The sequence below is a fragment of the Fusarium proliferatum genome (genome assembly GCF_900067095.1).
Source record: "Fusarium proliferatum ET1 genome assembly, contig: FPRO_scaffold014, whole genome shotgun sequence".
NCBI lineage: Eukaryota > Fungi > Ascomycota > Sordariomycetes > Hypocreales > Nectriaceae > Fusarium > Fusarium proliferatum.
In genome coordinates this window covers 697,573-724,192 of record NW_022194803.1, presented here as the reverse complement: position 1 = coordinate 724,192, position 26,620 = coordinate 697,573, and the positions used below count along the sequence as shown (strand labels likewise).

At 47.0% G+C, this 26,620-nt stretch overlaps 11 protein-coding genes across 11 annotated transcripts; 8 read left to right on the top strand and 3 right to left on the bottom strand.

Moving 5' to 3' along the window:
• Window positions 1-2,652: 2,652 nt before the first annotated feature.
• On the top strand, window positions 2,653-4,326 carry FPRO_03906 (uncharacterized protein; the record flags this gene model as incomplete). Its single annotated transcript, XM_031223992.1, has 3 exons — window positions 2,653-3,135; window positions 3,195-3,941; window positions 3,997-4,326. 3 exons carry the CDS (start codon window positions 2,653-2,655, stop codon window positions 4,324-4,326), a joined length of 1,560 nt encoding a protein of 519 aa, XP_031089296.1.
• Window positions 4,327-5,846: 1,520 nt separating this feature from the next.
• FPRO_03907 (uncharacterized protein) lies at window positions 5,847-6,827 on the top strand (the record flags this gene model as incomplete). Its single annotated transcript, XM_031223990.1, has 1 exon — window positions 5,847-6,827. One exon carries the CDS (start codon window positions 5,847-5,849, stop codon window positions 6,825-6,827), a length of 981 nt encoding a protein of 326 aa, XP_031089295.1.
• A 1,258-nt stretch (window positions 6,828-8,085) lies between these two features.
• Window positions 8,086-8,923, top strand: FPRO_03908 (uncharacterized protein; the record flags this gene model as incomplete). The annotated part of the gene is made up of 2 exons (XM_031223989.1): window positions 8,086-8,728; window positions 8,796-8,923. 2 exons carry the CDS (start codon window positions 8,086-8,088, stop codon window positions 8,921-8,923), a joined length of 771 nt encoding a protein of 256 aa, XP_031089294.1.
• A 614-nt stretch (window positions 8,924-9,537) lies between these two features.
• On the bottom strand, window positions 9,538-10,837 carry FPRO_03909 (uncharacterized protein; the record flags this gene model as incomplete). Its single annotated transcript, XM_031223988.1, has 2 exons — window positions 9,538-10,697; window positions 10,750-10,837. The coding sequence occupies 2 exons, from the start codon at window positions 10,835-10,837 to the stop codon at window positions 9,538-9,540; spliced, it is 1,248 nt and encodes a 415-aa protein (XP_031089293.1).
• An 819-nt stretch (window positions 10,838-11,656) lies between these two features.
• FPRO_03910 (uncharacterized protein) lies at window positions 11,657-13,532 on the bottom strand (the record flags this gene model as incomplete). The annotated part of the gene is made up of 7 exons (XM_031223987.1): window positions 11,657-11,863; window positions 11,920-12,327; window positions 12,405-12,668; window positions 12,732-12,990; window positions 13,056-13,180; window positions 13,211-13,328; window positions 13,378-13,532. The coding sequence occupies 7 exons, from the start codon at window positions 13,530-13,532 to the stop codon at window positions 11,657-11,659; spliced, it is 1,536 nt and encodes a 511-aa protein (XP_031089292.1).
• Window positions 13,533-14,036: 504 nt separating this feature from the next.
• On the top strand, window positions 14,037-15,371 carry FPRO_03911 (uncharacterized protein; the record flags this gene model as incomplete). Its single annotated transcript, XM_031223986.1, has 1 exon — window positions 14,037-15,371. One exon carries the CDS (start codon window positions 14,037-14,039, stop codon window positions 15,369-15,371), a length of 1,335 nt encoding a protein of 444 aa, XP_031089291.1.
• Window positions 15,372-15,839: 468 nt separating this feature from the next.
• Window positions 15,840-18,268, top strand: FPRO_03912 (uncharacterized protein; the record flags this gene model as incomplete). The annotated part of the gene is made up of 6 exons (XM_031223985.1): window positions 15,840-16,057; window positions 16,141-16,397; window positions 16,452-16,534; window positions 16,596-17,173; window positions 17,232-17,399; window positions 17,464-18,268. 6 exons carry the CDS (start codon window positions 15,840-15,842, stop codon window positions 18,266-18,268), a joined length of 2,109 nt encoding a protein of 702 aa, XP_031089290.1.
• A 1,259-nt stretch (window positions 18,269-19,527) lies between these two features.
• FPRO_03913 (uncharacterized protein) lies at window positions 19,528-20,520 on the top strand (the record flags this gene model as incomplete). Its single annotated transcript, XM_031223984.1, has 1 exon — window positions 19,528-20,520. One exon carries the CDS (start codon window positions 19,528-19,530, stop codon window positions 20,518-20,520), a length of 993 nt encoding a protein of 330 aa, XP_031089289.1.
• Window positions 20,521-20,684: 164 nt separating this feature from the next.
• FPRO_03914 (uncharacterized protein) lies at window positions 20,685-22,745 on the bottom strand (the record flags this gene model as incomplete). Its single annotated transcript, XM_031223983.1, has 1 exon — window positions 20,685-22,745. The coding sequence occupies one exon, from the start codon at window positions 22,743-22,745 to the stop codon at window positions 20,685-20,687; it is 2,061 nt and encodes a 686-aa protein (XP_031089288.1).
• A 507-nt stretch (window positions 22,746-23,252) lies between these two features.
• FPRO_03915 (uncharacterized protein) lies at window positions 23,253-24,948 on the top strand (the record flags this gene model as incomplete). The annotated part of the gene is made up of 3 exons (XM_031223982.1): window positions 23,253-23,502; window positions 23,550-23,980; window positions 24,046-24,948. The coding sequence occupies 3 exons, from the start codon at window positions 23,253-23,255 to the stop codon at window positions 24,946-24,948; spliced, it is 1,584 nt and encodes a 527-aa protein (XP_031089287.1).
• A 284-nt stretch (window positions 24,949-25,232) lies between these two features.
• Window positions 25,233-26,393, top strand: FPRO_03916 (uncharacterized protein; the record flags this gene model as incomplete). Its single annotated transcript, XM_031223981.1, has 2 exons — window positions 25,233-25,759; window positions 25,820-26,393. The coding sequence occupies 2 exons, from the start codon at window positions 25,233-25,235 to the stop codon at window positions 26,391-26,393; spliced, it is 1,101 nt and encodes a 366-aa protein (XP_031089286.1).
• Window positions 26,394-26,620: the final 227 nt, after the last annotated feature.

Sequence of the window (26,620 nt, the reverse complement as noted above, 5' to 3'; positions counted from 1 at the left end):
AGCACAAAGACAGTCAAGTACAGAGACAGTGGACAGTTCAAAGAACCTTATTTTGTACCTAGCTCAAGCACTGACCAATCATGAATCTTATAGGACCAGGCAAGAGGCAAGTCAGGTTTCTTAGGAGTCAACTCTTGCTCGTATCAGATACAGAAAGAAGTTTACAGTTCATAGAGAAGTAATAGGCATTCACATTGAGAAGAGTAGCGACTAATTACACTGATAGCTGGTTTAAAAAACATATCCCATGAAAATCACAGGCTCTGAATGTCGCCAAACAATTGTCAAATTGCTTAAATTATCGCATGATAGGACGGCGTGAGTGTTGCCCTTTTGTTGCCAGTTATGACCAGGCCATGTAGGAGGTTAGCTTTGCCGAGGGCTCAACGCCGACGTCTCAGCTATGCGGTGGCCCGGTGGGGCTCTCTAAGCAAAATTGGCAATGTAATACGTTATCGTATCAAATACGAGGGCGCTACTACAAAGACGCTTCTCTGGCCCGTGCTTAACTCTACCTGCCTTTACCTAATCGAGACTGGCCAGCTGCAAAGAGCGTTGACATCAGGACTTAATGCAGCCTTGAACGGAGTTAACGGACCTGAGGCACTGGTGCAAAGATGCTTGCACTCTAAACTCCACCTGCATTTACCTAATTGAGGCTGGCCAACTACAGAGACCTTTAACATTAGGACTTAATGCAGCCTCGAGTAAAGAATGGAGTTAACGGACCTAAGGCATAATTAAGACGATCCTTTATTACCAGTGTTCTTGGAGTCTGCTCGCGATCCTACTACAGCCACCTTGGAGATATCGGATCTTAGTGGCAATAGAGGCCTACTATCAACAGTATAGTTTTTTAATTGTACGATTGACTTCGTCGTTGACTCTCCAGCAAATCTACGATGCTTGCTACAGAAGATAATATCCCTGGTAGGCTCAGAGTTATTTATGTCTGATAGTTTGGCTGATGCGTTCTTTAAGGGCCTCATTCTAGAACGCGGCATAAACCACAGGGCAATAGGAAAAACCATAAAGTATCCCAGTATACATCTCTGAGGACTATCGGAAAACTGTATACCGGGAATTCTAAGACGTGGCACCTCTCCCACGGTATATAATGTGTGACAGAAACCCTCAATGGTAAGTGCAGACTGGCTTATGAAACACTAAAGACATTACAGCCCTAAATTATGGCATATCAAGTGTTATCAGCACCCAATTCATTAAGCCCTATAGCACTACTATAATGAAAGCATTACCTCTTCACTGTTTCTTTCTCTCCGCCTTGACTGCTTGCCTCTCTGCCACTCTTTTAACAGGCCTTAGGGCATCTTCATGCCGTCTGCTACCGGCTGATATCCTTGCGCGTCATAGGCTGGGACCGTGCGGACTTTGACCTCCTTGTCCTGCTGAACGAGAGCGCAACAGAGACACCAAAAAGAGGCGCAACAGTCACCCATTCCACTTCCTTCAATTCCATACTTTTCACGGATTTCTCGACGTTTCATCATATTATAACTTTTGGCCAATTGAACATATTAGCATGAAACATATATCTCGCTAGTTCACGTAGAAGCGGCAAGGCAGGGGGGAAAAGAGTTCTTACATCCAACCACAACCAGTAAAGGATTGAATAGCGCAGAAGATCGCGCAGTCAGAATTGATGCTTTCAATCGGTTCAGAAGGGTTATCCAAACGCTGGGAAGTACGGCCAAAGACTGAGTGGTGGTTCATGTTAGCAACAGTTAGTGAACAAGCTCTTGACAACTTACTAATGCAAGGTAGACACGTGCTAAGCAAGCAGGAGTCAAGAGGTGAGCAACAGCCACTAAGTCCATTCTGCCAATCCTGTGATTGCGACATGGTCAATTTGGAAAAGGAAAGCAGCGACAAAAATAGTTTATAAAATGAAAGACTGAGAATAATAGATGCAGTAGTTTTGGCTTCTGTTGTGTTTTTCTATCTGGTGGTAGAGCGAAATCGCGACTATTAGTACTTATTGTCTGTATGGTCAATGCTTTCAGGGACACAGCATGCTCTATTCTGGCCATGAGTTGTATCCACCAAGAAGTTAGTAAATGAAACATAGTATGTAGAAAAGATTGTGAAGACAACATTTCCAAGGATCCTTTTGTCCACGGCCTGGTGGACCCCCTTTTGACTAAACCAATTCGAGAACAGAATCGACCTCTGTCTATTTATCGTATTCGATACGGGGAGGGATGAGGCGAGAAAGTGGATCCCATCAAATATTCAAAGATGTGGGCCCTTCGTAGCTCTCATTTCTTCGTGGGATTACGTAGTCTATTTCACCCTTGACTCGGCCTCCACGCCCTCCAGATACACTCACTACTCTCCTTAGTCTCGGCTTAATATATGCTTTCAACCCCAATGCGGCAGTGTCCTCCATATATCGTATTGGTTACGGATGTCAAGCACCATTCTGCTACCAATATGACGGACAGTGGAGACCAAATCATCAATTACGTTAATTTGAGAGTACCTTTTTAAATTACCTAAGAAGTTCTGGGCACTCTATTGTCGTCATCCAGAATTATGACAGCATAGTCATGTCTTCTTTCTATATAGAGATACTGAAGCCAGGCTTTGTGTTGTGCTATAACCATCATTGTCTACTGTTCCCAATACATGATGACTTCCATTTCCGCCATCACGAGCCGCTGCGTGGCCTCTGCTTTTGCGACCCCGACACTTCTTGGCGCTGAATTTCTGTCAATTGAAGCAACCGTCGTGCCAAACTATAGCTTTGACGTTCCGCATGGCTGGACGTACTCACAGCCAGCTTTGAACGTCAAAAACGTCACTTTCTGTAACGTCACCGTCACCTACACACACCCGGGCCAGAATGATACTATCCACGCCGAAGCTTGGCTTCCTACTCAGGAGAGCTACAACGGGAGACTGCAATCTCTCGGGGGCTCCGGATGGACACCGGGTCGTTTCATCTTGACTTATGCAGGAATGATCAATGCTGTGGCAAACGGGTTTGCCTCGATCACCACCGATGCAGGAATACCTACAGTCGCTAATCCTGTCGAATGGCTACTGGCCAGTCCTGGCAACATCGACACAAATGCGCTGCAAAACTTTGGCCAGGTTTCTTTGAATGACGAGGTGAGATACTATTAGCAGAGAATAACCAAACTTGATGCTAAGTCGCGTCTTCGCCATAGGCTATCATTGCAAAGCAGCTCATTAAAAGCTACTACGGCAAAGCTCCATCATACTCATACTGGAACAGTTGCTCCCAGGGAGGCCGCCAAGGACTGAAGCTGGCTCAGCAGTATCCTTCAGCCTACGATGGGATCATCGCAGGCGCTCCAGCTATCAACTGGGCCGAATTCTACATGAACACAATCTGGCCCACTTTCTACATGGAGTCTACCCAGCAATTTCCCCGCGACTGTGAGCTGAATGCTATTACCTCCCTCGCCGTCTCAACTTGTGATGAGCTGGATGGTGTTAAGGACGGTATCATCGGCGATGTTGATGGTTGCCGACGACAATTTGATCCCTTCAAGCAGGTTGGGAAGACCTTCAACTGTTCGACCATTGGCTCAGAAATGAAGATCAGTCATGCCGCTGCAGCGGTTGCCAATGCCTCATGGAGCGGGCCCCGGTTCTCTAATGGTAAATTCATGTACTATGGTTACGAGATCGGGAGTGATCTGTCCACAGTTGCCCCAACGACTTGCAATGGTACTATCTGCACAAGTGGAGGACAAGGCTCTATTCAATATGCTTACAGGGCTTTTGTCAAGAAAGATATGACAGCCCAGTTGAAGAATGCGACCGGCCGAGACTTTGATACAATCTTCCGAAACGTGAAGCAGATCTTCGCTTCTAACCTTGGAACCAACGAGATCGACTTGCGCGACTTTAGGGATGCCGGAGGCAAGATGATAACTTACCATGGGCTTGTAAGCACAATCTATTCTTTACCCTTCATTCTCTTCTTTAACTGACAGTGGCCAGGCTGATCAAAGCATTTCCCCAGGAGGGACGCTCCATTACTACAATCAAGTGTCAGAATTTGTCGGTAATATTACCTCTTTCTACAAGTATTATCAGGTTCCTGCCCTTGGGCACTGCTGGGGGGGTAATGGTGGTCAGCCAGAAGCATTATTTGATCAACTCCGAGCTTGGGTTGAGAACGGTACAGAACCTGAGTCCTCACCTGTGGTTATAACGAAACCAGACAACACGACTCAACAGCAAATTCTATGCCCGTATCCTCAGAAAGCTACGTTCAACACCTTTTGTAAAAGGAAGAATTCTACGGCGTGCTGGTCCTGTATTCAATAAGTGTTCTTATTTATATCAATTATCGGGAGTACGAGGGAAATAAATAGATGCAGCTGGACGTACACCACCAGCCTACTCCAACAAACAAGGTGCCGGGCTCAGCAATACTGGGAAATATTAGGAACATAAAGTCATGACGTCCTGCTCTGACCTTGCTTTTGGAGAGAAGGGGTGACCTCTTTTGTTTTGGGTTAGGTTGTATCAGTCTCACTACTCTATTACCTGGCCATTGTTCCTGTGCTGCCAATTCTGCAATGCGAACACCATCTCGCTCTCCATTCCGTTACTAGTCGCAAAAGCTCCTGGCGAGTACTCTTGCTAGTATTAACAAGCATATGTCTAAGTGAAACCAGATCTTACATTCCGCACTAATGTCCTGTTCCACCGCCCCAGATTGCATTGCCCACCATTTTAATGATTGTGGGAACTGACCAATCTAGGCTCTCACAATTAGAAGGGCACGCTGAGGGCCAGTTCGAAGCATGGTCTGTCGCCTGAATGCAGAACCTAATATGCTGAATATTTTGCCAATTCGACCGGCAACGTCATGAAGTCAACGTGATCCTAAGGTGGCTCTGTAACCTTGCCTTCAGTCTGACATTCGAGGAAAAGAATAATACTCTGAACAAACAAGTTGCTCCCAACATCGTCGATTGACATGAAACTTAAGGCAGCGTTTCGTAACTTATTCACAAAAGTAAGTATACTGGCCTAGCTGCCGGTAAGGATAAAAAACCTTAATACAGAGCTTAGTATCAAGTCCAACGTTTATATTACTATTATAGCTTTTACTATAGGTCAAATACCTACTGAGTTGAAAGTTAAGTTAAAATATACAGGGTAGACTAGAGATATATCGGAATCATGTGACTAGCGACATGGCTCGGAAGAACTGGTACCGGGAAAGTGGGGCAGTTTGCTGAAATTTACTCTCTTTCTCCTATCATCAATCAAACTCCACGCTGTATATACACAAATCTCACGTAATTGGAATACGGCCTAATTTATTGGTTCATTCTTCTATCCAGCTGCCAGTCCCTTCTCAGTAATTATGGGTAGTGAACAAAACACTGCGTCGCACGTACAAGATCATACCTCATCACGATGTCCCTGTCGCCCTATGCAACGCCGGGCTCACCAGAAATCTCGCAACGGATGTCGTAATTGTAAACGTCGTAGAGTCAAGGTACGTTGTGTTCTATACTCATGTTCTCTGTTTATCTCAATCATGTCGTTCTCGCATTTCTTTGACCGGTCTGAAGTGATAATTTTGACGTTATTGCCAGTGCGATGAGGGAAAACCGAGCTGTAGCAATTGTATCCGCTTTCCATTGCCCTGCGATTTCAGTGTCGATCAGGTTGCCTCAAACAACACCGCCCCAGAAGATCCAAATGCCTTACCTGTCATAACCACAACCCTCGCTCGAAGACGTGGTCGGCCTCTCAAGATTGACAAGTGGATTTTAAATTCCGATGCCTCCGGCCACAAAACTATCACGCAGCCAAGGCTTCATTTTCCGATGCCAAAAAAGATTGCGGATCCATCTCCGCCACTGAACACCAAAGACCTGGAGCTATTACACCATTACATCACAAATACTTCGCTCACGCTCGGGGACGATGTAGTCCTTTGGCGCGATAAAGTCCCGCGACTTGCTTTCGAGTACCCCTATGTCCTCCGACTCCTTCTCGCGATGTCTGCTCTGCATCAGACACGACTCCACGTTCATGGTTCCCTTGTTAGCCAACAACTTGCCACTGCCCACCACAACATGGCCTTACGCGAAGTGACCGGGTTGCTCCCCGCCATCAGCGGCAAGGACTGCTCAGCATTATACATCGCCACGGTGCTGATATGCAATTATCACTTTGCAAAACCACCAGTGATTGACAATGAACCAGACATGGTTGAGGAGATAGGTATCGCCTGGTGGTATGTCTTTCGAGGCGTGCGCTATGTTGTAGATTCAATGGGAATGGAAGCTATATTCTCTGGCCATATTGGCCCGTTCCCCCCAGAAGCACCTGGAGGAGACCCCACTGATCCACTGAAGGCAACTATAGACAATGGGTACATTCCATGGGAGAGACCATTGGCCAGTCTGGCAGTCTTGTTCTCTGGTTCCAACACAATGGGCTCGGAGAGTTTGGTAGTGGCTTCAGAGGCGTTGATAGACTGCTACCGCGAGGTGTATGGCACCGCCGACAAGCCAGAATATCGAACGCATGGTAAGACACATGTTGTTATGCGTTGGCCGTGGGTTCTCGAAGATGACTTCGTGGGCAAAGTGCAAAACTTGGTACCGGAAGCCTTAATACTGCTTGCCTACTTTGCCGTTTTAGTACAGACGCTAGAACGCTTCTGGTATATGAAAGGATGGGCCGAATATATGATAATCGGCATCGAGAAGAAGCTTGCTCCGGCCTACCTTCAATGGATAGAGTGGCCTCGAAACCATATAGGACGGGAAAGTACTGTTGAAAAACCGACCACGACATAATAGCGACGCACCGCGTCTACAGTAACGACACCATGGAGATACATAACAGGTTTCTACGATTGATATTATAAAATCCCTTCGATTTCCATAAGACGTATGCTCATATCAAAACACAAGATTACTCCACAAACATTGCTGCGCGCAAAAGCGATTATTTTTTCTGGTAAAAGAGTGCGTCAAATCTTTATCCTGTTTCTGGGATTATGGAATTTTACTGCAACTATGTGACTCTGCTTCTTGCGACAGGGCAAAACTGCTGTCAGGCTCCTCACCACGCATATACCCGCCTAGGCCTCCAAAGTGACGCGTTGTTAGAGAGTCGAAAGAGCGTATACCACCATACATATCAGCAACGTAACAAAAAAAGTCTGTCGTCATAGTCTAGCAAGCTCTGCACCAAGTGCTTTTATTAATAACACCGCAAATAATTAGCTTTAAAGCCTTATAACCTGGGATAAGGAATGAATCCAGGTTTACGGAAAATGTATTATATTCTTTTCTAGAGAAGTTTACCTATTTTACTGTTCTATACCTTATAATTTACTTAAAAATTAATAAAAAACTAAAATAAGGGCTATAAGAATAACTACTATTTACATAGTTAACTTTAGTCTATAAATATAAATATAAAATAATTTTTCTTTTTCTTTAATATAAGGTTTTATTTAAAAGCTTTTATAATAATTAAGAAATATTATAAAAAGTATTAAAAGAAAGATATAAATATTTAATTTAAAGTTTAATTATCTATATATTATAAGTTTATAAATAATAAAATAATTATAAATTAAACTATTATTAATAAAGTCTATATAAGCTATACTTTAAAACTTAAATTACTTATATATTTTAAGGAAAAACTGAAATATATTTTACACTTATTTCGCTTATTCTTTTATACTTAGAAACCTAAGATCCTTTATTAGGTATTACCTTAATCAGGAAACTGATTAACACGTTTCTGTGGAAAAACACGGAGAGACCTGGAAATGTACTATTACATCTGTGGATAATTACTCCGTAACCTTGCATAATTGAGTCTCTTTTATCATCTGGTGATCGGAGGCAGAACTGCTTTGCCGCCAGCTTTGCCACCAGCTTGCATGGCCACTAACCAACCGCAGTGCGACGATCTCCGAGACCTCTCCCGAAGGCCGATCGATTATAGCCGATCGATGTAGTTAAGATTGTCACTGCGCTGCGCCTACTACGATTCTGACGCAGTCAGTAACTATTTCCTGTTTACTTCGATTTAAACATGTTCTTCACACCTATTGCGCTACTTATCGTAGCTAACCCTGTCTTTGGTGGCACCCTTGTTCAATCTGACTTTTCTTCCTCTCTCGGCCCGTTTTCCATCTGCAATGCCAAATCACCATCCGCTGGCACAATCTCTCATAAGGCCTTGTCAATGTACTTCGACGAGAATGATTATGATGGTACTCGTGATGACAGAGGGGTTGAGATTTGTGTTTTCAAGCCTGAGACTAGGTCCAATGTCCCTCAGATGCATAAGGAAGGCTGGCAAGGTTTTCGACTCTACGTGCCATCCCGTGGCTTTCCGCATGACAAAAGCACGGTGATCGCTCAGCAATTCTGTCCTACCCGTTGCATATCATGGTGTGGAACTCTGGAGATCATTGATAACTCAGTAGTCGTGAACCATCGCTCGACTTGCGGAACTCCGGTGACTACAACCATCATTCATAGATTGAAGCGCAACAGTTGGCATGATGTCGTCATCCGGATGAGAGTATCTGCCGAGAAAGACGGCGCATATGAAGTTTGGTGGAACAAAAGAAAGATTTACTCCTCTGTTGGGATCGACGTTGGCTTTGGTACCTGGACGAAGGATACCCTTGTCGAAGGCTGGTATTTCAAAAACGGAATATACGCTCATGGTAAGTCTTTGTGCGAGAGAGAAGCTGTAAGACGTCCACAAACTGAATCAAAAAACAAAATCTGCAGACTGGGAGTCCTACACGAACACCACCCGTACCTTGTACTTAGATGATGTCAAATGGTACGAAACGGATGTCGGAGAATCGGATGGTTACAGAACCGTCGCCCCTCATAGCCATAAGATATGGACATAGAGCTTAAACTAGATGTCCACAATACTGACAACCTTCTAAACGCCCAATGAAAATTTCATGTCTGAGACTGCTAGGTGTAAAATATCGGTAAAACCTGCCCAGAAGAAATATCTTACGCCCGTGTTTACTAATTTTCATTCTAAAATCACAATAATAGACCCAAATTACTTGCTGCGACTCTGGCAGCATGATTTGCAACACGAAATCATTGGCACTGCTTTCATTCCATTAAGTTTTCCGCCCAACATTTTGGTGACATCATCAGGGGTGGTGATCATGCCATACGAAAATGAGCTACTTTTGGTGAATACTATGATATTGTTTGATACAAAAGCTACTTGAGATAACGATACTCTTTCGCTCCGTAGATAAAATCCTTCATACAAGCACTTTCTTAGCATAGTTAACTCAAAAACAGAAAGCTAAAAATTGAAAATTGAAAAGTAACAGCACTAGCATGACGTCTGCCCCATAATTCCAGCAACATAAAGTAAGGAGTGATCTCCTATTTAAAATAGTCAACTTATCAGTTATCCTACATTTAGGTGTCCATAACAATTCATAGTTGACTGCTGACGTTGACAAGACCATCACTATGTAAGACTGAATGTCGCTCAATTCCAGTTCCAATAATCACTCGCCCAAAATCTTTTGCTTCTCTTGCTCTTCTTAGCCCAGATCAGATCACCCCATCCCATAACGGAATAACCTCCAGATTTCTGGCCACCTTGCGAGTCATAGAAGTCCTTTGCCTTCACTGTCCATGGCGCCCGCCTGCCCTTTTCAACAACATACTTGTAGTAAATGAGGTCCCAAACAGCCGGCATGTCCGCGGATATGCCTCGTTTGTTTTCCGAAATAGTATTCCACGGTCCATCCACGAGGACAGCGAGGCAACGGTAGAAGGTTGGGTCGTACTCAGCCGTCTCGTTTAGATTATACCTCGCCAGGTACTCGGACGCCTTAAGCAACACCCCATCCATCTCATCCCAGACATTAATGCCCTGATTCTCGAGTGTTTCAGCGGCTAGGGCGGCCCAGGCCAGCCCTGACTGCGCGTGAGACTGGTCTCGACCGGCTTCGGAGGACTGACCAGTCAATTTATTAAAGTTTCCTGGAAGCCCTGCACAAATGTCGTTGAGATAAGAGTTAAGGGCATAATTAAACATATTAACGTCATCCAGATAGATAGCGAAATCGAGGAGAGCTTTGATCGATGCCATGCCATAGTTAGCGTGGCCGATAACAATTGATTGTCTGGCGAAGAGCCAATACAACTGGTTAGAAAAGCCAGTAGTACCCTGCCAGCGAGCCCCAGACTCAGTCCAGTTGCCCTCCCAGCGCATGATCTCAGCTGCGTTAACAAAGCTATCACCCTCAACACCTACGAGGAGGCTTGTATCGACGCCAATCACGTTGGTCAGATTGGTGCCCCAAGCATCCAAGATCTCAGTTGACTTTTTCCAGTGCGCATCTTCACGCGTGATGTACCAGAGAATTGCATGCTGATAAGCAGCTCGTGTGTCGGCGGAGAAGGTACTGTAGTTGCTGGGAGTTCCTCTAGAGATGATGGCCTTGGGTCCTCTCATTACGTAGTCCACCGAGGAGTACGAATCAGCCTGCAGGTTCCGGAACCCGCTGAACCAGGGCTCCTGGTGGTTTCTTACCATGGTGCGCATAAGCTCCAAGTCGTTGTGTGAGTGCCAAAGCCCGGGATGCTTAAACTGGCCTAGTCCTGTCTTTGCGCCCTTGGGTAGGCTAGGCATGATAGGGCCTCCGAAGATGTTAGCCACAAGATGCGATTCTATTATTTAAAACGATCTTACCATTCAGAACAGGCAGTTGGGTAACCAAGGCGACCGATAGCTGGATCCAGAGGGACGCTAATACGCCGAGCTGGAAAAAGATGTTCATCGCTGCTTTTTCTTCACGAATTTGGACCCCTCAGACAGAACATACCTGAGTGGCTAGATGAAGCGACTTCATTTTCGTTGGTCCAAGACTCAGCTGTTGAACTGCTCAAAGACAAAGGCGGAACACGCTGAAGATAGTTCTATGAATTCCTTCTTGAATGGACTGGGTTCTGAAGTACATTTAAACAGCCCCACATCTAGATGTCTTTTCAGTCTAGCTTGTGTATCCGTATTCTAGGACTATGTGGGGAGGTTCTCCGGCTACTAAAATGATTACCGAACTGCCGGCTACTCTCTGGCATATCGGGAAAATGACCGGACGGTCCCCGAGGGTCTGGAAAAAGCCGTGGTCTACCTTCTCCTCCCGCTAGGTTCCTGCCCAAGGGGTATCTTAAGCAAGATGATCCACGAGCCACGTGAGAGAGAATTCCATGGCGCTACTCCGTAGTAACAGGCAATTTGACTGCCCCGGCACCACAGCCTTGGAATGCCTAACGGAGCCTAGCTTATTTCGGAGCTGGGGAGAAGTCTCGGAGCCTTGGAGAATCCTTAGTGGAGAATTTCAAGGTCCAGGTCAACAGTCCTCTGGACTGAGTGCAGAAACTCCTTTTTGTTTGGGAGTCCGTATTAATGCAGCCTTAAGTGAAAAATGGAGTTAACAGACCTAAGGCATAATTGGGACGATCCTTTATCTCCTGTGTTCTTGGATTCTGCTCACTATCCCACTAGAAGGATTACGATGGCACTCGTGAGGACATACGGGTTACAATTTGTGTTTTGAATTAAACAGCTGGTAACAAGGTTATTGGAACACTCCCTTTCACAAACAGTAACGAATATCTTTGTTCTCCCAATCGGTCTCGTCAAGATCGACTTGCCTCCCGTGTTCAAGTATGAGTCCATTTGAAACAGGCTTAGGTCCATACTCCTGATTCCTTTGGTTATTCCATTTTGCCATTATCTGTCTCATAGAGATGATAATAGCAATATTGAGAACAAAGCAAGCAACCATAATATTAAATGCCGTCTGCAAGAAAAGATTAGTAGAGGGTTACAGTTAGTGAACAGTTATGCAGAGCTTACCTTATAAGCAGGGGCTTCTTGCGCGATAAACGTGAGTGGCCCAATAATATATCCAGTACAAAACCCAATAAATAACATCCCATTGACGGTAGCTTTCTTTGTATGCCCCGTGATGTTACTGGAAACCAAACTAAGAATTGTTGGGAAAGCGCTAGCGTGTGCGCAAACTAGCCAGAGCCCTCCAAGGCGGCCTGTCTTGTTGGACTCGGGAAGAAGCTTTACCATCAAAACCCCGGCCAAAGATATGAAATTGAGAAGAGCGATGGATAGGCATCGCGAATTCTTCAGAGTCATGGAAATGGCCACAGTCATGATGACAAAGAACAGAAGAAACGCACCTACCGACATAGAAAGAAGTTGAGTTTGGAGCACGCTGTAACCAAAATCCTTGATTATAATACTGCCGAACTATAATGAAACTGGTCAGCGGTGGCTCAAAGCGGTTGTCGAGGTAGAAGAGGTCTTGGGTATTTTGCATTACTTACTGCAGTCATACCACCACCTGGAATAGTTGAGAACACACAGATGAGAAAAAACAACCAAGACCTAGGGTCCATGAAGGCTTCTCTCATCTGTGTATGGTTCCACTCTCCTGTTTCGACTGAATGCCTTGCTCCCTGGACTCTTTCAAAAGCAAGTTTCCTCTCGTGTTCATTCAGGAACCAAGCACTTTGGGGATTAATAGGCAGAAGCCACGAGACAACTAAGCCCCAAATAAAGGTTGCTGCTCCGAAAATAATAAAAAGAAACTAGTGGAACCATTAGTTTTTGAATTGCAGATTGCTTCTTCTCTCAACCCTGCGCTCACATACCTGCCAGGCTTTAATCGCACTGTTGATATGAGAGATTCCATACGCAATAACACCACCGACTATATACGCTACACTGGCTCCGCCGTACCACAGACCGTGACGCAAAGCATGTTCGGAGGGTTTGTACCAAGTGGACGTAATTATGGTAAAGCCTGGGCTGATAGCGGCCTCAAAAGCCCCGAGTAAGATACGTAAGACAGCAAGGCTGGCAAAGCTCTTACCAGCGGCCATAACCATTTGGATACCTGCCCAGATGAGACTAATATTGAAGGTCAATGTAAGTACCTAAGGATGTAAGAGGGCATTCGGGGGAGGAAAACATACACCGTAATGACGACGACTTTAACTACTGAGAATCTGACCAAGAGGATTGAAGATAGAGGACTGGCTGCGAGAAATCCCACGTAGAAGAAGCTAGAGACCCAGGAGTATTGAGTACCGTTGAGGCTCTGCAAAATTGTTATCAGCGTTCATGTTACTGAGATGGATATAGGTTGACTTGCTGCATCCTGTATTATGCCCATAATTGCAGTATAGCCAAGTGACGTTTTGTCCAGATACTGGAGCAGATAGAGAACGAACATCAAGGGCATCAAGCTGTAACACTATTAGATCATTGGAAAACAGCAAGCGATGAGTTACTTACTGCAAGTCAATCTTTCGAACCAGCTTTCGCTCCTCGGCTGGGGTCATTATGAAGGTGGCGTTTGTCTCTCCGGCACTGGCGCTGGCATCCATGGTCGCAAGTTCTATTGCGGCTTTGGCCGAGCCAGAAACGTTGTGGCCTTCCTTCGAGTCCATGCTGCTGTTATTCAATAATGCTGTTATAATTTGTTAAGGCTTCTGAAGCGTGATGATTCAATAATCTCGGTGGAGGTTGTCTTGCTCTTTATACATCAGTCTGCCAGGCCATACAGATGACAATAGATAAGGAGTGGCCCTTGACTGGGAGATGCTTGGCGAATGCCATTATCGCCAACTCTCTAGTCGACTACGGATTACCTCAATTGTAAGAAATGTTGCCCCGGGTACATGTACCCAGATTCTGAGGACTCCGATTGGCTGGGTACAAGTACCCGGCTAGACGGAGATACATCCAGACGCTTCCCCAGGTTCTCGATCCACTCGCGCTAAGCGGGTACAAGTACCCGAAGTCCACTTCCCCGGATCTCTTCTCTTATTTGTGGATCGTAGAAAATGTACTTAGAGACAGGAAAGACCGTCCCTATTATAGGTCATAACTCGAATCGTCAATCACCTACATTATTCTTGTGCTGTTAAGAGTACGAATCAACTCACTACATCATGGACAAAACCCCTATGCTCCCCGAGCAGATGACTATCCCTTGGGCCCCCCCTCCACGGCCTGGATTCATTTTCAGCGGGGCCAATATCATCGACCCTGTCAAAGGCACGGTGCTAGAGAACGCAACAGTCTATCTCCGTGATGGTATCGTCAAATCTATCAATGGCGATGCCACAGAATGGAGCGACGATCCGTCGGCTGTGAAGATGGATTTACGCGGAAAGTTTGTTTGCCCTGGCTTGATAGACTGCCATGTACATCTCGCGGCAGTTCCTGGAATGAAGAATGTTGAGGAACTCAAGAATATGAGCCTCTCAGTCTCGCTCCTACGCCAGCCACAAGTCTGCAAGAATATGTTGGAAAGGGGCTTTACAACTGTGAGGGACTGTGGTGGTGCTTTGACCCCCCTCAAGCTTGCTATTCAGGACTATGTTCATCCAGGTCCAAGGTTGTTCATCGCTGGGCATGCATTATCTCAAACAGGCGGCCACGGAGACATACGAGAACAACTAAACGAACATGAGTGCTGTGGCGGAACTATCCAAGGGATTGGCCGAGTCATTGATGGTGTGCCAGACTGCCTGAAATATACCAGAGAGGAGCTTCGCCAGGGTGTCGACTTCATCAAGATCATGGGTGGTGGCGGTGTGGCTAGTCCAACGGATAAGATCGAGCATGTCCAGTTTTCAGATGAAGAGATCAAGGCTATTGTGACGGTCGCGTCTAATGCAGGCACATACGTGACCTCTCATGCCTACACACCCCAGGCAATCCGACAGGCAGTCAATCAGGGAGTTCTGGCCATTGAGCATGGGAATCTCATTGATAAAGAAACCGCTGATCTCATGGCTGCCAGAGGAGTCTTCCTGACCCCCACGCTTGTTGCTTATGCAACAATGGCAAAGTTTGAAGGCTTTCTCCCCCCTGATTCGGCCAAGAAGAACAGGGAGGTATTGGAGAAGGGATTGCAGGCCATCAAGATTGCTGCCGAAGCTGGAGTAACCATATGTTTCGGAAGTGACCTCCTCGGGGGATTGCACTTTGCGCAGTCCCACGAGTTTGGCCTCCGATCTCAAGTTCAGAGTTCGCTTGAAGTTCTGCGCAGTGCGACTATCAATGCTGCTCGATTGCTAAGGCAGGAAACGTTCTTGGGTCAGGTCGCCCCTGGTTTTGCTGCTGATCTTCTGATCTTGAATGCAAATCCATTGGACGACATTACTGTTCTGGATACACCCGAGAAGCATGTATTGGCAACAATCAAAGACGGACGAGTCCACGCATCCAGATGGTCGGAACTGGAAACGTACTTCAACCGACCTAAGAACATTGCTTAGCTTGTATATTAGATTGAGAGATGTATTAAATTCTGTTGAGAAACCAATGACCCATTGTCCTCGTGTGATTAAAGGCAACTGACTGGCTAACCCCCGCGAAGATAGCTGAAAGGTGCACTTTGGGATCCTAAGGGATAGTCTAATTTCCCACGTTAGTTTAGGTCTCAAAGGTCTCTTGAAATTCGCTAATCGGACCTATCGGATTCATCCCCTCGCAAGCTTGAAAAGAAGTGTCTAGGCAACCTTAGTTGGTAAATGTTTCACACGTGATCGTGCTTAGTTTCGGCGAACCATAATATCTGCCCCTCCTCTGAAGTCAATCCTCGCCACCCATTGAATTTATCAGAGGCATTACGGCTTCTTCTTCTTCTTGTTCTTCATGAATCTCACAGATGATCCCACGATCATTGAAGAACATTTTCTCCTTGTTCCCGAGTCATCACAGTTGTCCAACTTGCTGAGTCTACGATGTCCCCGTCAAAGAGATATCGCCCGCGCGTTCCTTTAGACAAGCGAAAAAGGGCCGTACGCGCATGTCTGTCTTGCAGAGAAAGCAAGAAGAAGTGTGTAATGACCTCGGTGTATCAATGCCAAGTGTGCACACGGTATGGCCTCATATGCACTTTTGAGCCGATTCTAGAAGATCCCGGCAATCACTTGTGCGACGTTGTATCGGAACCACATGGGTAAGGCTCGCTCGCACACGAGATATTATCCACTCCTTTCATCCACCTGTACAAGTTGCATGTACTAATCTTCTGATGTGTAGATCGACGGTGTGGGATAAACTGGCAATAGACGTTTCCCGAAGGTTACGGGAGGAACATCCAGACATCAAGCTCAATTCTGAACAATTCTCAATTGTTTCAAATCTTTTCAGCGAAGCTGTCCAGGAGCGTGGACCACTCTTATTTCCCCAAAGCGATAGCTCTATTGAACAATCATTTACAGCTTTGGGGCAGGTTCCTCAACCCAGAGTTGTGTCGGGGTCCGAAGTGAGCGACCTGCCAGTCAGAGGGGTCAAAGGTATGTCCAAGGTTGATTGTGAAAGTAATGGGGTATGATTAACTTTGCTGGCAGATCATGCGCCTTCAGCATCCCATGCTAGCTTTCTGGCTGCTGTTTCAGAAACTATCCCCCCAGTTTGCTCAACAGATGAGGACGTACGTAACATCGGGCACTACAGTATGATTCCTTTAGTATGTTCTGACCAATTATACGCAGGATCGCTCCTATACTAGTAGCCTCGCCCAGGAAGACGACGCATTTCTCATCAACAATATCATTGACCAACTTCCTCCTCGCGAGGTTTCTGAAGCTTTGGTTGCTTTATTTTTCACATTTCTGGAGAGCAACTGGTACTATTTCGACGAGAAGAGATTCTGGGGATTGTTTACCCATTTGTACGCTGATAGAGCTTCTGCGCAGCAACTGCACCCTACCGATGTTTGCCAAGTCCTTCTAGTCTTGGCTCTTGCGAGCACATTCAAGCACTTGGCCGAGCCATTCGAGTTTGCGAATGGAGAGCGAGATGTTCCAGGAAGCAAGCTCTTCGCGAATGCCACCAGGCTATTGTCAAGAGTAATTGCAGCGAATTCTGTCGAGAGCGTGACATGTTTCCTCTTGATGTCGCTATACCTGCTTGCCACTGACGACATTGAGCACCACCATATTTATCTGGGATTGGCCTTGAACCAAGCAGTTGGCCTGTCAATGCATCGTGCAGGGGTAAAGGCCGAAGAGACGCCAGAAGCTCGAGAGGTCAAAGGCCGAATCTTTTGGACTGTCTACACTGTTGAACGGTATGCTAGTTGTAAATTGGCCTGCCAACATGTTTGTCAAAGCTAACAATTTATACAGTCTGACGTCTGGTGTCATGGGCCTTCCAACAATGCTCCAAGTCAAGGACATCAGCGTTTCGCTGCCACAGAAGCGAAAAGATCTAGATGGAGATAGCGACCAAGCTGTAGATCGCCTGATTGCGATAATAAAGCTGACCATGGGGATGGACGAGATTATAAATGAAGGGTATGAAGCAACCTTTAGCTTTCACCATGCGAAAAAAAGCACAGTAATTGACGCGAATATCCAGGCCCATTGAAAAGCGTGCGAGTACATATGAGTGGGCCTTGTTCAAAATGGAATCCCTCAGAACGCCGGCTTCGATTGGTATCTCCAAGACCCTGGCATCGTCGTTCCGAGCCGATGCCCACCTACAGATAATCTACCAAATGATTTGGGTGAGCCTTGGTCGCAGTGCCACATTACGTACTGTTCGCCAATCGCTTCAACCTACGTCTGTCTTGATGTCTCCGGGAGACCAAGAAGCACATCTCAGATCCCAGAACTTGGTTGAACACTGCAGAGAGGCAGCCACAACAATCATTGACTGGATTAGTCAGTTGCATGACCGCGGCCTACTCGCCAAATATTCGTTCACAGATTTTCATACATGCAGCTCTGCCACTATTATGCTCCTTCTGTACTCTATACTTGATCCCAATCATGATTCATTACCCATAACACGAGGCATAAATGCTCTGAATTTTATGGCCGAAGGTAGTAGGTTGGCCATGAACGCACTACGACTTATCAGACGCCTACAAGAGACCATTCAAAAGTCTATTGGTGTTAACACCTCTGGCTCTGCAATTAGCCAGGCTTCATTATCGCAGATGGCATCGAGTCAGGATTTATCTGAGACTCAGACTATTGATGGCTGTAGAAACATTTCCTATGATTCTACTGGAAACTATGAATCTCATGTTTTACCTAACAGCCCAAGCTTGTTTCCGGCCTTAGAACCATGGTTACTGGAGTACTCCGATCCGTACTCAATGATGTTCGGATTTGATGGCTCTAGCTCAGCATTTGATACAGACACTCCTTACGTATAAGCTTAAGGAAGGAGAATATGTCTCTTACGCTAGGCAGTATCATATATGTATTCAACTAGCACCTAAGCGCTATGAAGTAATTGCCTTAACTTACAAGCGCTTTTGTTCTTTTATAATAATAATGAAAGTCTATGACACTTCATATTTATTCCAAAGTCCGTCCACATATAGCCGTGACATTCCATAATGAGTACAGAGACGCAGAAAGTACAAAACTTTTGGGACTCGACTTTATAAGCTTCGACATTGCTGGGGAAACGCTGTGGCGTAGACCGCAAGGCTGGAACACTTGGAATGTCACAATTTCGGTTAACTAGGGGCCTCAACGCTAGGCACTACCCATTCCAGGCGGCGATTAGCTTGAATTAATTCCGCTGACACTCGAGGTACGCGGCTTTAAGTGCGGCAACAATAAAGTGTTCTTCAGGGCTGCAGATGATCTTGTAGGCTCTGCGCCCGAGCTCTTTGGATTTTTTCTAGTCTAGGAGAGTTGATATCACGGCCCGGGGCGCTCAATATTTGACGCTGAGGTAAACTCCACGGTGCAACCCGAGCTTATCTACCAACGGAGAGGGGCTGGATTTCGCGTCTATATCGATGGATTCTTTTAGATATACTAAACAAGAAGACGTGTTACAAATTCAAAATTCTCTATTGGTAGTAGAGTATCTCCGGCTCTTATCATGCAGGGGGATATGAATGTTGGAGTTGTATCGGCCATAGAAGTTATCTTAGCTGGTCTGGTTGAAAGAACAATTGGCATATTGGCCATTGATCCGAGGCTTGATCAGATTGTCAATTGGCAATTGTCAGCAGCGCACTAAACTCGAGGCAGGTGGTCTGTGGCCAGCGTGACTCATACCGGAGTCGCCATCACTTGCGTCAGAAGCCTGAACCTTAACCTTGGCGACAGCGAGTAGTCATTTAGTAGGTAAAATTTACTTACGCCTTTTACAAAAGTGTGCTCAAGAGCAAGGTAGGCTAGGGCATAAAACGATTCTCGAGACCTGGATCCTAAATGACACAAAGACTTAGGTAACTTATCATAAGCTTAGGATACCTTTTGTGTTGACAGCCCTAAGTTTTGCTCCCCGAGGTGAGATTAGCACAAAGAATAGTGTTTATGCCCCAAACTCTACAGCCATTGCTTATAAAGTCAAGACTTTTCAGGCCCACGTCCGGCTACGACAAAACCTCCAACCTCCACTTCACTAATCACTGCAAAAACACACGATCGTGTCGCTTGTCACTGAACAGCCATGGACCTCCTTGACAAACTCGAAGCCATGGCGCAGGCCGCATCAGCATTTCAGGACGACAACATCCTTCAATCAACTATCACTCGGTGGCAAAAGCTGTTTGGATACTCACCCGCAATGGCCGAGAGAAAGATTATAGAGCACCGAAACCATCCCTTGCGTTTCACTATTTCTGAAGACCACTGGGCCGTCATGCGAGACCGGATGGAGGCTGAGGGACACGACCGGGAGTCATACGAGCACTCATACAGTCATACCTCAGGTGATATAGTCACCCAGAGCCAGGAGATGCCTATGAAGGAAAAGCGCAGGCTTCGAGCCGCTAACTTCTTGATCCAGCTCGAAGGCCCCTTGAACAGTGTTAAAGCCGTGATTCAAGCGGCGGACCTGTGGTGTCCATCCTCGACCGAAGTTCTTGCTGCCACCGACCTATCTGGACGGCCGTGTTCTTTCTTCAAGATCAACGGGATGGATAAGCTAGCCATTGAGGGATGGCTAAAAGAATATCCTCACCTCGATTTTCAACCAACCATTATTAAAGATCCCTATGCACAAAAGGATCTCTCGCCCACTTCTTTGTACCCAACGTTGGGCATCGATACAACACTGCCACAGTTTCGACCAGGGCCAGCCGCGACACCTCGCCCTTTGAAAAACGAATTACTTGTCTGGTATTTCTTTTACGGGACGCTTACCGATCCATCCTTTCTATCGAAGTTCTTTGGTTCCAACTTCCAGGCTGAATACCACGCAGCCACTATTCGAGGTGGAGTTTTGAAGACTTGGGGAAGGTATTATGCGTTCGTGGACGAGTTAAGCCACACCAACTTCGTCCATCAAAAGGCACTTCTCGTCGAGACCCGAGAACAGGAGGAGCTTCTACGGGCATACGAGACGAATACTTATGAAGTGGTTCGATGCAGTATCGATATGGGTTTGGAACAGCCCATGAGTGGCCTGACATTTCGATTTGTTACAGATATCATGGATTAGTGGAGCGGCCATGACGGCGCTTTTATTGTTGTATTATGACATATTGGTTGCCACTTAGACTATGAGCACATATACATCATCAGAGATCCGAATATACGAGTCCTGAGGTGTCTGTTTAACTGCATCCCAAGGCGCTAATAAATAACCCTGTGAGGACTGCCAATTCAATCAAGCAAGATAAGAGAACCTGCAGAGCGTCCATTATCTGACTTTGCAACCAACACAAGAAGAAACTGATCCCTCGGGACCTTCGCCAGAGCTGGATACTTATCGTCACGCTTAGGTCGAGTGAGACGACCTGTCCAAACCCAGTTGTTTCCCGTCCAACTCACAGGGGATGTTGGCTCACCATTGGCAAAAACATCTAAGCCAATTGAGGAGTCATTTGAGTCTGTCAAGCCGCAAGATCCCGTCACCTTGACTACTCGAACATCTGAGTCAGCTGAGTCCTCGCTGACAGATGTAATAGAAGCTATGTCGAGAGTTGGTGTCGCAATAGCAGGAGATGCAGGACTGGGGAGAGTAATGGGGATTTCATCTGAAGCCAGTGACGGAGCCAACGGAGGAATCTCCCGACGATTCGTGGCTCTCTCGTAGGCAAAGGCATAGCTCAATAGGTTAGAGTCATCATACGCTCTGCCGCAGAAAGAGAGTCCGACGGGCATCTTCTCCTCTGCAAGGTTACCCATAGGCACGGTTATACAAGGAACTCCAAGATGCTTCAGCGATCGCCCACCATTTGCATACTTGACTCCATCACGTAGCGCAGAGATCATCGACTCATAGTTTTCATCCGAATCAGCCAGGGCAACATCTCCACTGGTCGGGAACACCACAGCGTCGTAGTTGTTCTCGGCCATCCAATCATCCAAGTACTTCTTTCGCATGGCCTCCAAAGCCTGGAGCGCCTCCCGACACCCAGGTAGGTCAGCGAGGCTCTTGTCTCCCCAGCTCTTCACTGCAGCGACCATGTCTTCGTACCGGACCTGATTCTGCGACTCGGTGTGCTGAGAGGGATCATCCATTGGCGCAATGTGAGGGTGAATCTTGTCCAGTTCCACGCCAGATGTGAAGCTTGGTATATCTTTATCACCATTGCCGCGGAGGAAGCTATTCCAACTCAAGGCAATCATCTCACACCGTTCAATAGCTGGCCAATCCTCTGGTAGATGAGGAACATTCATGCTCTGACCAGGAAAGTCCTGTCTGGTGTAGTTCTCGAACAGGGGAAAATCAGTCTCAATGACGGTGGCACCTAGCTTCTCGATGTCTGCGCGTGCTCTCTCCCATAGCGCTCGGACGCCTATAGAGCACGCGTTCTCTGGCTTGGCACCTTCAACCCCAATGAAACATCGAGGGACAGCCAGTCGCTTGTTTCGGAGGGCGTCGGGGTTGGCCAAGGTCAGATAGTCTGATGGTCGAAAGTCGCTAACCTTCGGGATGGGAACATATGGTTGTGAGCGCCAAAAGTCAGCATCGCCAGCAGCGTCATCTTCCGCGACAACAACGTTAAGAACTTGGAAAAGGTCATCCATATTTCTCGTGTGAGGAACGACCTGGTCGCAAGTCGGGTACAAAGGCCATAGTCCGCGTGGAGGAATAACACTGCGGGAGGGTGCATAACCAACCAGTGCATTGTTGGATGCTGGTGAGCGACCCGAAGTTACGGCCTCACCGGCGAAGCCAAAGGCAGCAAGACCCGCGGCCGTAGAGACACCACAACCATAGGAGGAGCCAGACGCATAAGCAGTGGCCATATAATTCTGATTATATGGGCTCTCTGACCGCCCGTACAGTCCACGCTGACAGCCGCCGTCGGCCATTGGGGGCATGTTGGTCTTGCCAAGTACGACAGCGCCTGCGTTGCGAAGCAGCTCAACGATGGCGGCGTCAGAAGTAGCTTCGAGCTTTGCAAACGCAGGCGACGCAGCTGCGACTGTCATGCCTTTGACCTTGTAGCTGTCTTTGACCGTAAATGGAATACCCTCTAGAGGTCGCGGCGGTTTTCCGGACGCACGGTAGTCATCCGAGGCCTGAGCTTCAGCAAAGACATCTGGGTTTATCAGAGTAATTGAGTTGAGACAAGGACCTCGACAGTCATATTTTCCAATGCGGTGCAGGTAAAGCGCGACAAGCTCCACACTTGTGATGGCTCGAGTATCCAGCAACTGTTTGAGATCGCCAATGGTGGCGTCGAGTAGGTGAAGCGTGGTTTTGCTATTCATTTTGGATGAATTGGATGAAGAGGAACTAAAAGCTAGAAAGATGTTGCGGAAGAGTTTGGATTTTTGAAAAGACTGCGATAATCTCAATGGAAGATATCACTTATATACATGCAGCTACGCTTCCAACATCCTTTCCGAGATTGATTTTACAGTTCTCGACCTGTCTCCGAGAATGAGTTTAGGCCGCCTCGGCATTATCTTCGGAGAAGGGCTGCTTAGCAAAAGAATGATTGGCTCCGAGCTTCAACTTCGGAGCAGCTAAGCCCTATAGGGAAGGTCATTGCGATTCTCAAGCCCCCACGACTGCGGGGAATGTCCTACCCTCCCGCCAACATCCATCGATCAGTGATGTCTTCCGAAGTTGACAATTCAATTGAGCCCTTCCATGTTCGGGAGCCACTCAGTTCGCGGTTCTCATCGCATCCGTGACCTAAAATGACAGGGCCCGGAAAAGCCGCATGCTGTTGGACATGCAAAATTAGGCATGTCAAATGCGACGGGGCACCAATGGCTTGTCTCCAATGCAGCAGCAGAGAGATTGAGTGCCACGGGTATGGATCGGTTCCGATATGGATGGATGGAGGTCCAAACGAAAGGCGCGAGAAGCAGCGCATCAAGCTGGCTGTAAAGAAGAACTTTAGAGAGAAAAAGAGCCTCCAGGCACGTCGACTGAGAGATCATAATCGGACCACGAGTCAAGGACAAAACTTACCAAGCGATGCTGAAAAAGGCAATCAACTTGGCAACGCTTCTGAAAGTAAGTGCTTGTTTATCACCATGAGAGAATTATACTGAACCCATCAGCAAATGCCATCTCAAGAAACGAGGCATCGCCAATCTTGACTCCTCAATCTTTGCAGAGCCGGGTCCTCTCAGGACAGTCATTTGCTGAGCCACTTCACTACGATGAAGCCAGTCTTCTGATGCACTACCTAGACCATGTATTTCCATACCAATACCCTTTCTTTGACAAAGCAAGGCTGTCCCGAGGCTGGCTTCTATGGCTTCTCAGCAAAAATGGACCTCTATATCGAGCATCTATGGGTCTTGCAGCCTTACATCAGCGATCGTTGCTAGGCGAGACAAACAACCATCATCTTGAACTGGAGTTCCATACCAAAGCGGTCAGGCAGTTACAGGACTTTCTTGTGTCCATCGATATCAATGAGCTGCGGCCTGAGAACGAGACTCTGGTCGAGATTATCACTTGTGGTATAGCTCTTATTAGCTTTGAGGTAAATAAAGACATAGACCACAGCATATACGTGAAGCTACAAGATCAAGTGCTAAATGATAACAGGTCCTTCGAGGCAGTGCAACAGATTGGCAACCGCATTTAAGCGCCATGTCTTCCATCGCAGTCATGATGCATAATCAGCCTTCGCTTCCGCAATCAGTAGATCAGCTTCCTACCCCTCTCTTTGAGGGAAAGGCTACCGCGGCCATGGCCTTTCATTTACCGGTCCTGCTTTGGATGGATTTGTTAGCCTGTGTAGCCACGAGGGAGGCACCGAAACTTCCATACGATGAGTGGCTGGGACCTAACTGCACATTTCAGCTCGCACATATAATGGGCTGCCACAACTCAGTGATGAAAGGCATAGGGGACATCGCAACTTTGAGTCAGTGGAAGTCTGATGGTGCCGAAAGAGGCACTCTCGACCTTGAGAGTTTTCAGACGAAAAGACAACTGATCGAAGATGAACTGGAGAGCGCCATGGATACAACTCCTATGGCCTCAATGGGATCTCAAGGATTGTCTTCCAGGACCCAACCATCCATTCACATGAAGTCCGAGCAGCGGCCTGAGCAGGATTCTGTTACTCGCATATTTGCTGCCGCGGCATTGGCCCAGCTTGCTGCTTTGACTGCCAAAGTCTCAACTGACATCTCAGTGACCGTGGTGAGGAGAAGCGTAAGCCGAGTGATTCTAGAGATCAAAATGGCATCCCAAATGATCTCTCCTCGGCAACTGAGCTGGCCCATATGTGTTGCTGGCTGCTTAGCTGATCCAGACCAGCAGCCGTTCTTTGAAGCACTATTAAACAGCGTGCTATCAGAAGGAACCGGCATGATAGGAAACTGTGGCACAGTTCGGGATATCTTGCGGGCCTGTTGGACAAACAAGGCTCAGCAGCCGAATCAGCAGTGGGACTGTGGTAGTACTATGAAGCAGTTGGGTACCTATGCCCTTCTGATATGAGAGAAGTGCTGAATGGAAAAGTAAATACTAAATCCTTTAGGCCTATACCGCTATTATCAGAGTCGAAAATTGCCTTGCTATGTGTTTCCTTTACGCCCTACGCCCTACGTCCTGTACTCGATCCCCACCCTGCTCTTTACTCCGAGCGCCCCACGTCTTTCTCCGATATCTCCATACTCCGATATGGCAGTAGCATATAATACAACTACCACAATGGCCTCGACTGCTATGGTGCCCGATTGGTACCACCGACGTATCTGGAAGAATTGCTCACTCTCATCATTATGACAACCGGAAGCCTTGGCGCTGAGCTGGATGCCTCCAAGCTCGAGGTGACTAGTGCGCCAACCTCCAAACCTGTTCCAAATCATGATTCTCCCGAGGTCGCGGCTCTAAAGGACGGCACAGATCGTATGATCATTGTTTCCTGGACGTCTCAGTTAGGCTGGGGAGACCCCAGAGTTGTTCCATATGGCCCAATCTCGTTGATGCCTACATCCAGCGCCTTGCAATACGCTACGCAATGCTTTGAAGGCATGAAGGTCTTTCGCGGCTACGACGGTCGGCTTCGTCTCTTTCGCCCTTTGTTCAACTGTGAGCGCTTGCGTAACTCTGCATCACGCATCGCGCTCCCGAACTTCGATCCCAAGGAACTGCTCAAACTCATTCAAAAGCTTTGTTCGCTTGAAGCCCCAAAGTGGCTGCCGAAGGATAACCCTGGAGCGGCTCTCTACATCCGACCAACTTTGATTGGATCCGACTCCAGCTTGGGCTTCAAAGCGCCGGATGAAGCCCAGTTATACATTTTCATGTGATACTGGCCGTCTCCAAAGACGAATGGGCTTCGGGGAACACGTCTATTGGCGAGCAGAGAGTCAGTCGTTCGGGCCTGGCCGGGAGGAACAGGGGCTGCAAAAGTTGGCGGCAACTACGCTGCAGCTCTGTCTAAGCACGTCCAAGCAAAGCAGAGGGGCTTTGATCAGGTCCTTTGGCTGTATGGCCAGGACCGCCAGATCACCGAGGCTGGGGCTGCCAATATTTTTGTCATGTGGAAAACAAATTCTGGGTCGCTGCAGCTGGTTACGTCTCCTCTGGACGGGAACAACCTGATCCTCGCTGGCAACACACGACGAAGCATTATTGAGCTTTCCAGGGCCATTTTCGACAACGAGGATGCGGGAGATGGAATACGCTGTGAGGTGCTGGAAAAGAAGTTCACCGTGACAGAAGTGGAAGAAGCCGCTTGTCAAGACAGACTCGTCTGCGCTTTTTCAGTGGGTACAGCATATTGGATCCAAGAAATTGCCGAGATCAACATCGACGGAAGAGTCATCAAGATCGGTTTGGGCAAGACACCTCACGTCGCGCTGCTGAGGAGTCGGATGAGTGATATCATGTTTGGAAACCGAGAAAGTCAATGGGCGGATATAGTCTCGGAGGAATGAGTGGCAGATAGGTAACTTGCGAGTCTTTGTGATTCATCACCATTAATCCAAGGCATTAAATAGAAATAAAAATCCAATTTACCTCGATACGTTTACTATATGTGTGCTTTCGCTGTGTTTTACATAGAGTATCCCGACAAGTTGGTCTGTTACGGGCTTATTCATTGCTTGATTCATAGTTAAAGCTTATGACGTCTGACGGAGACACATCAAGCCAACAACTTGAA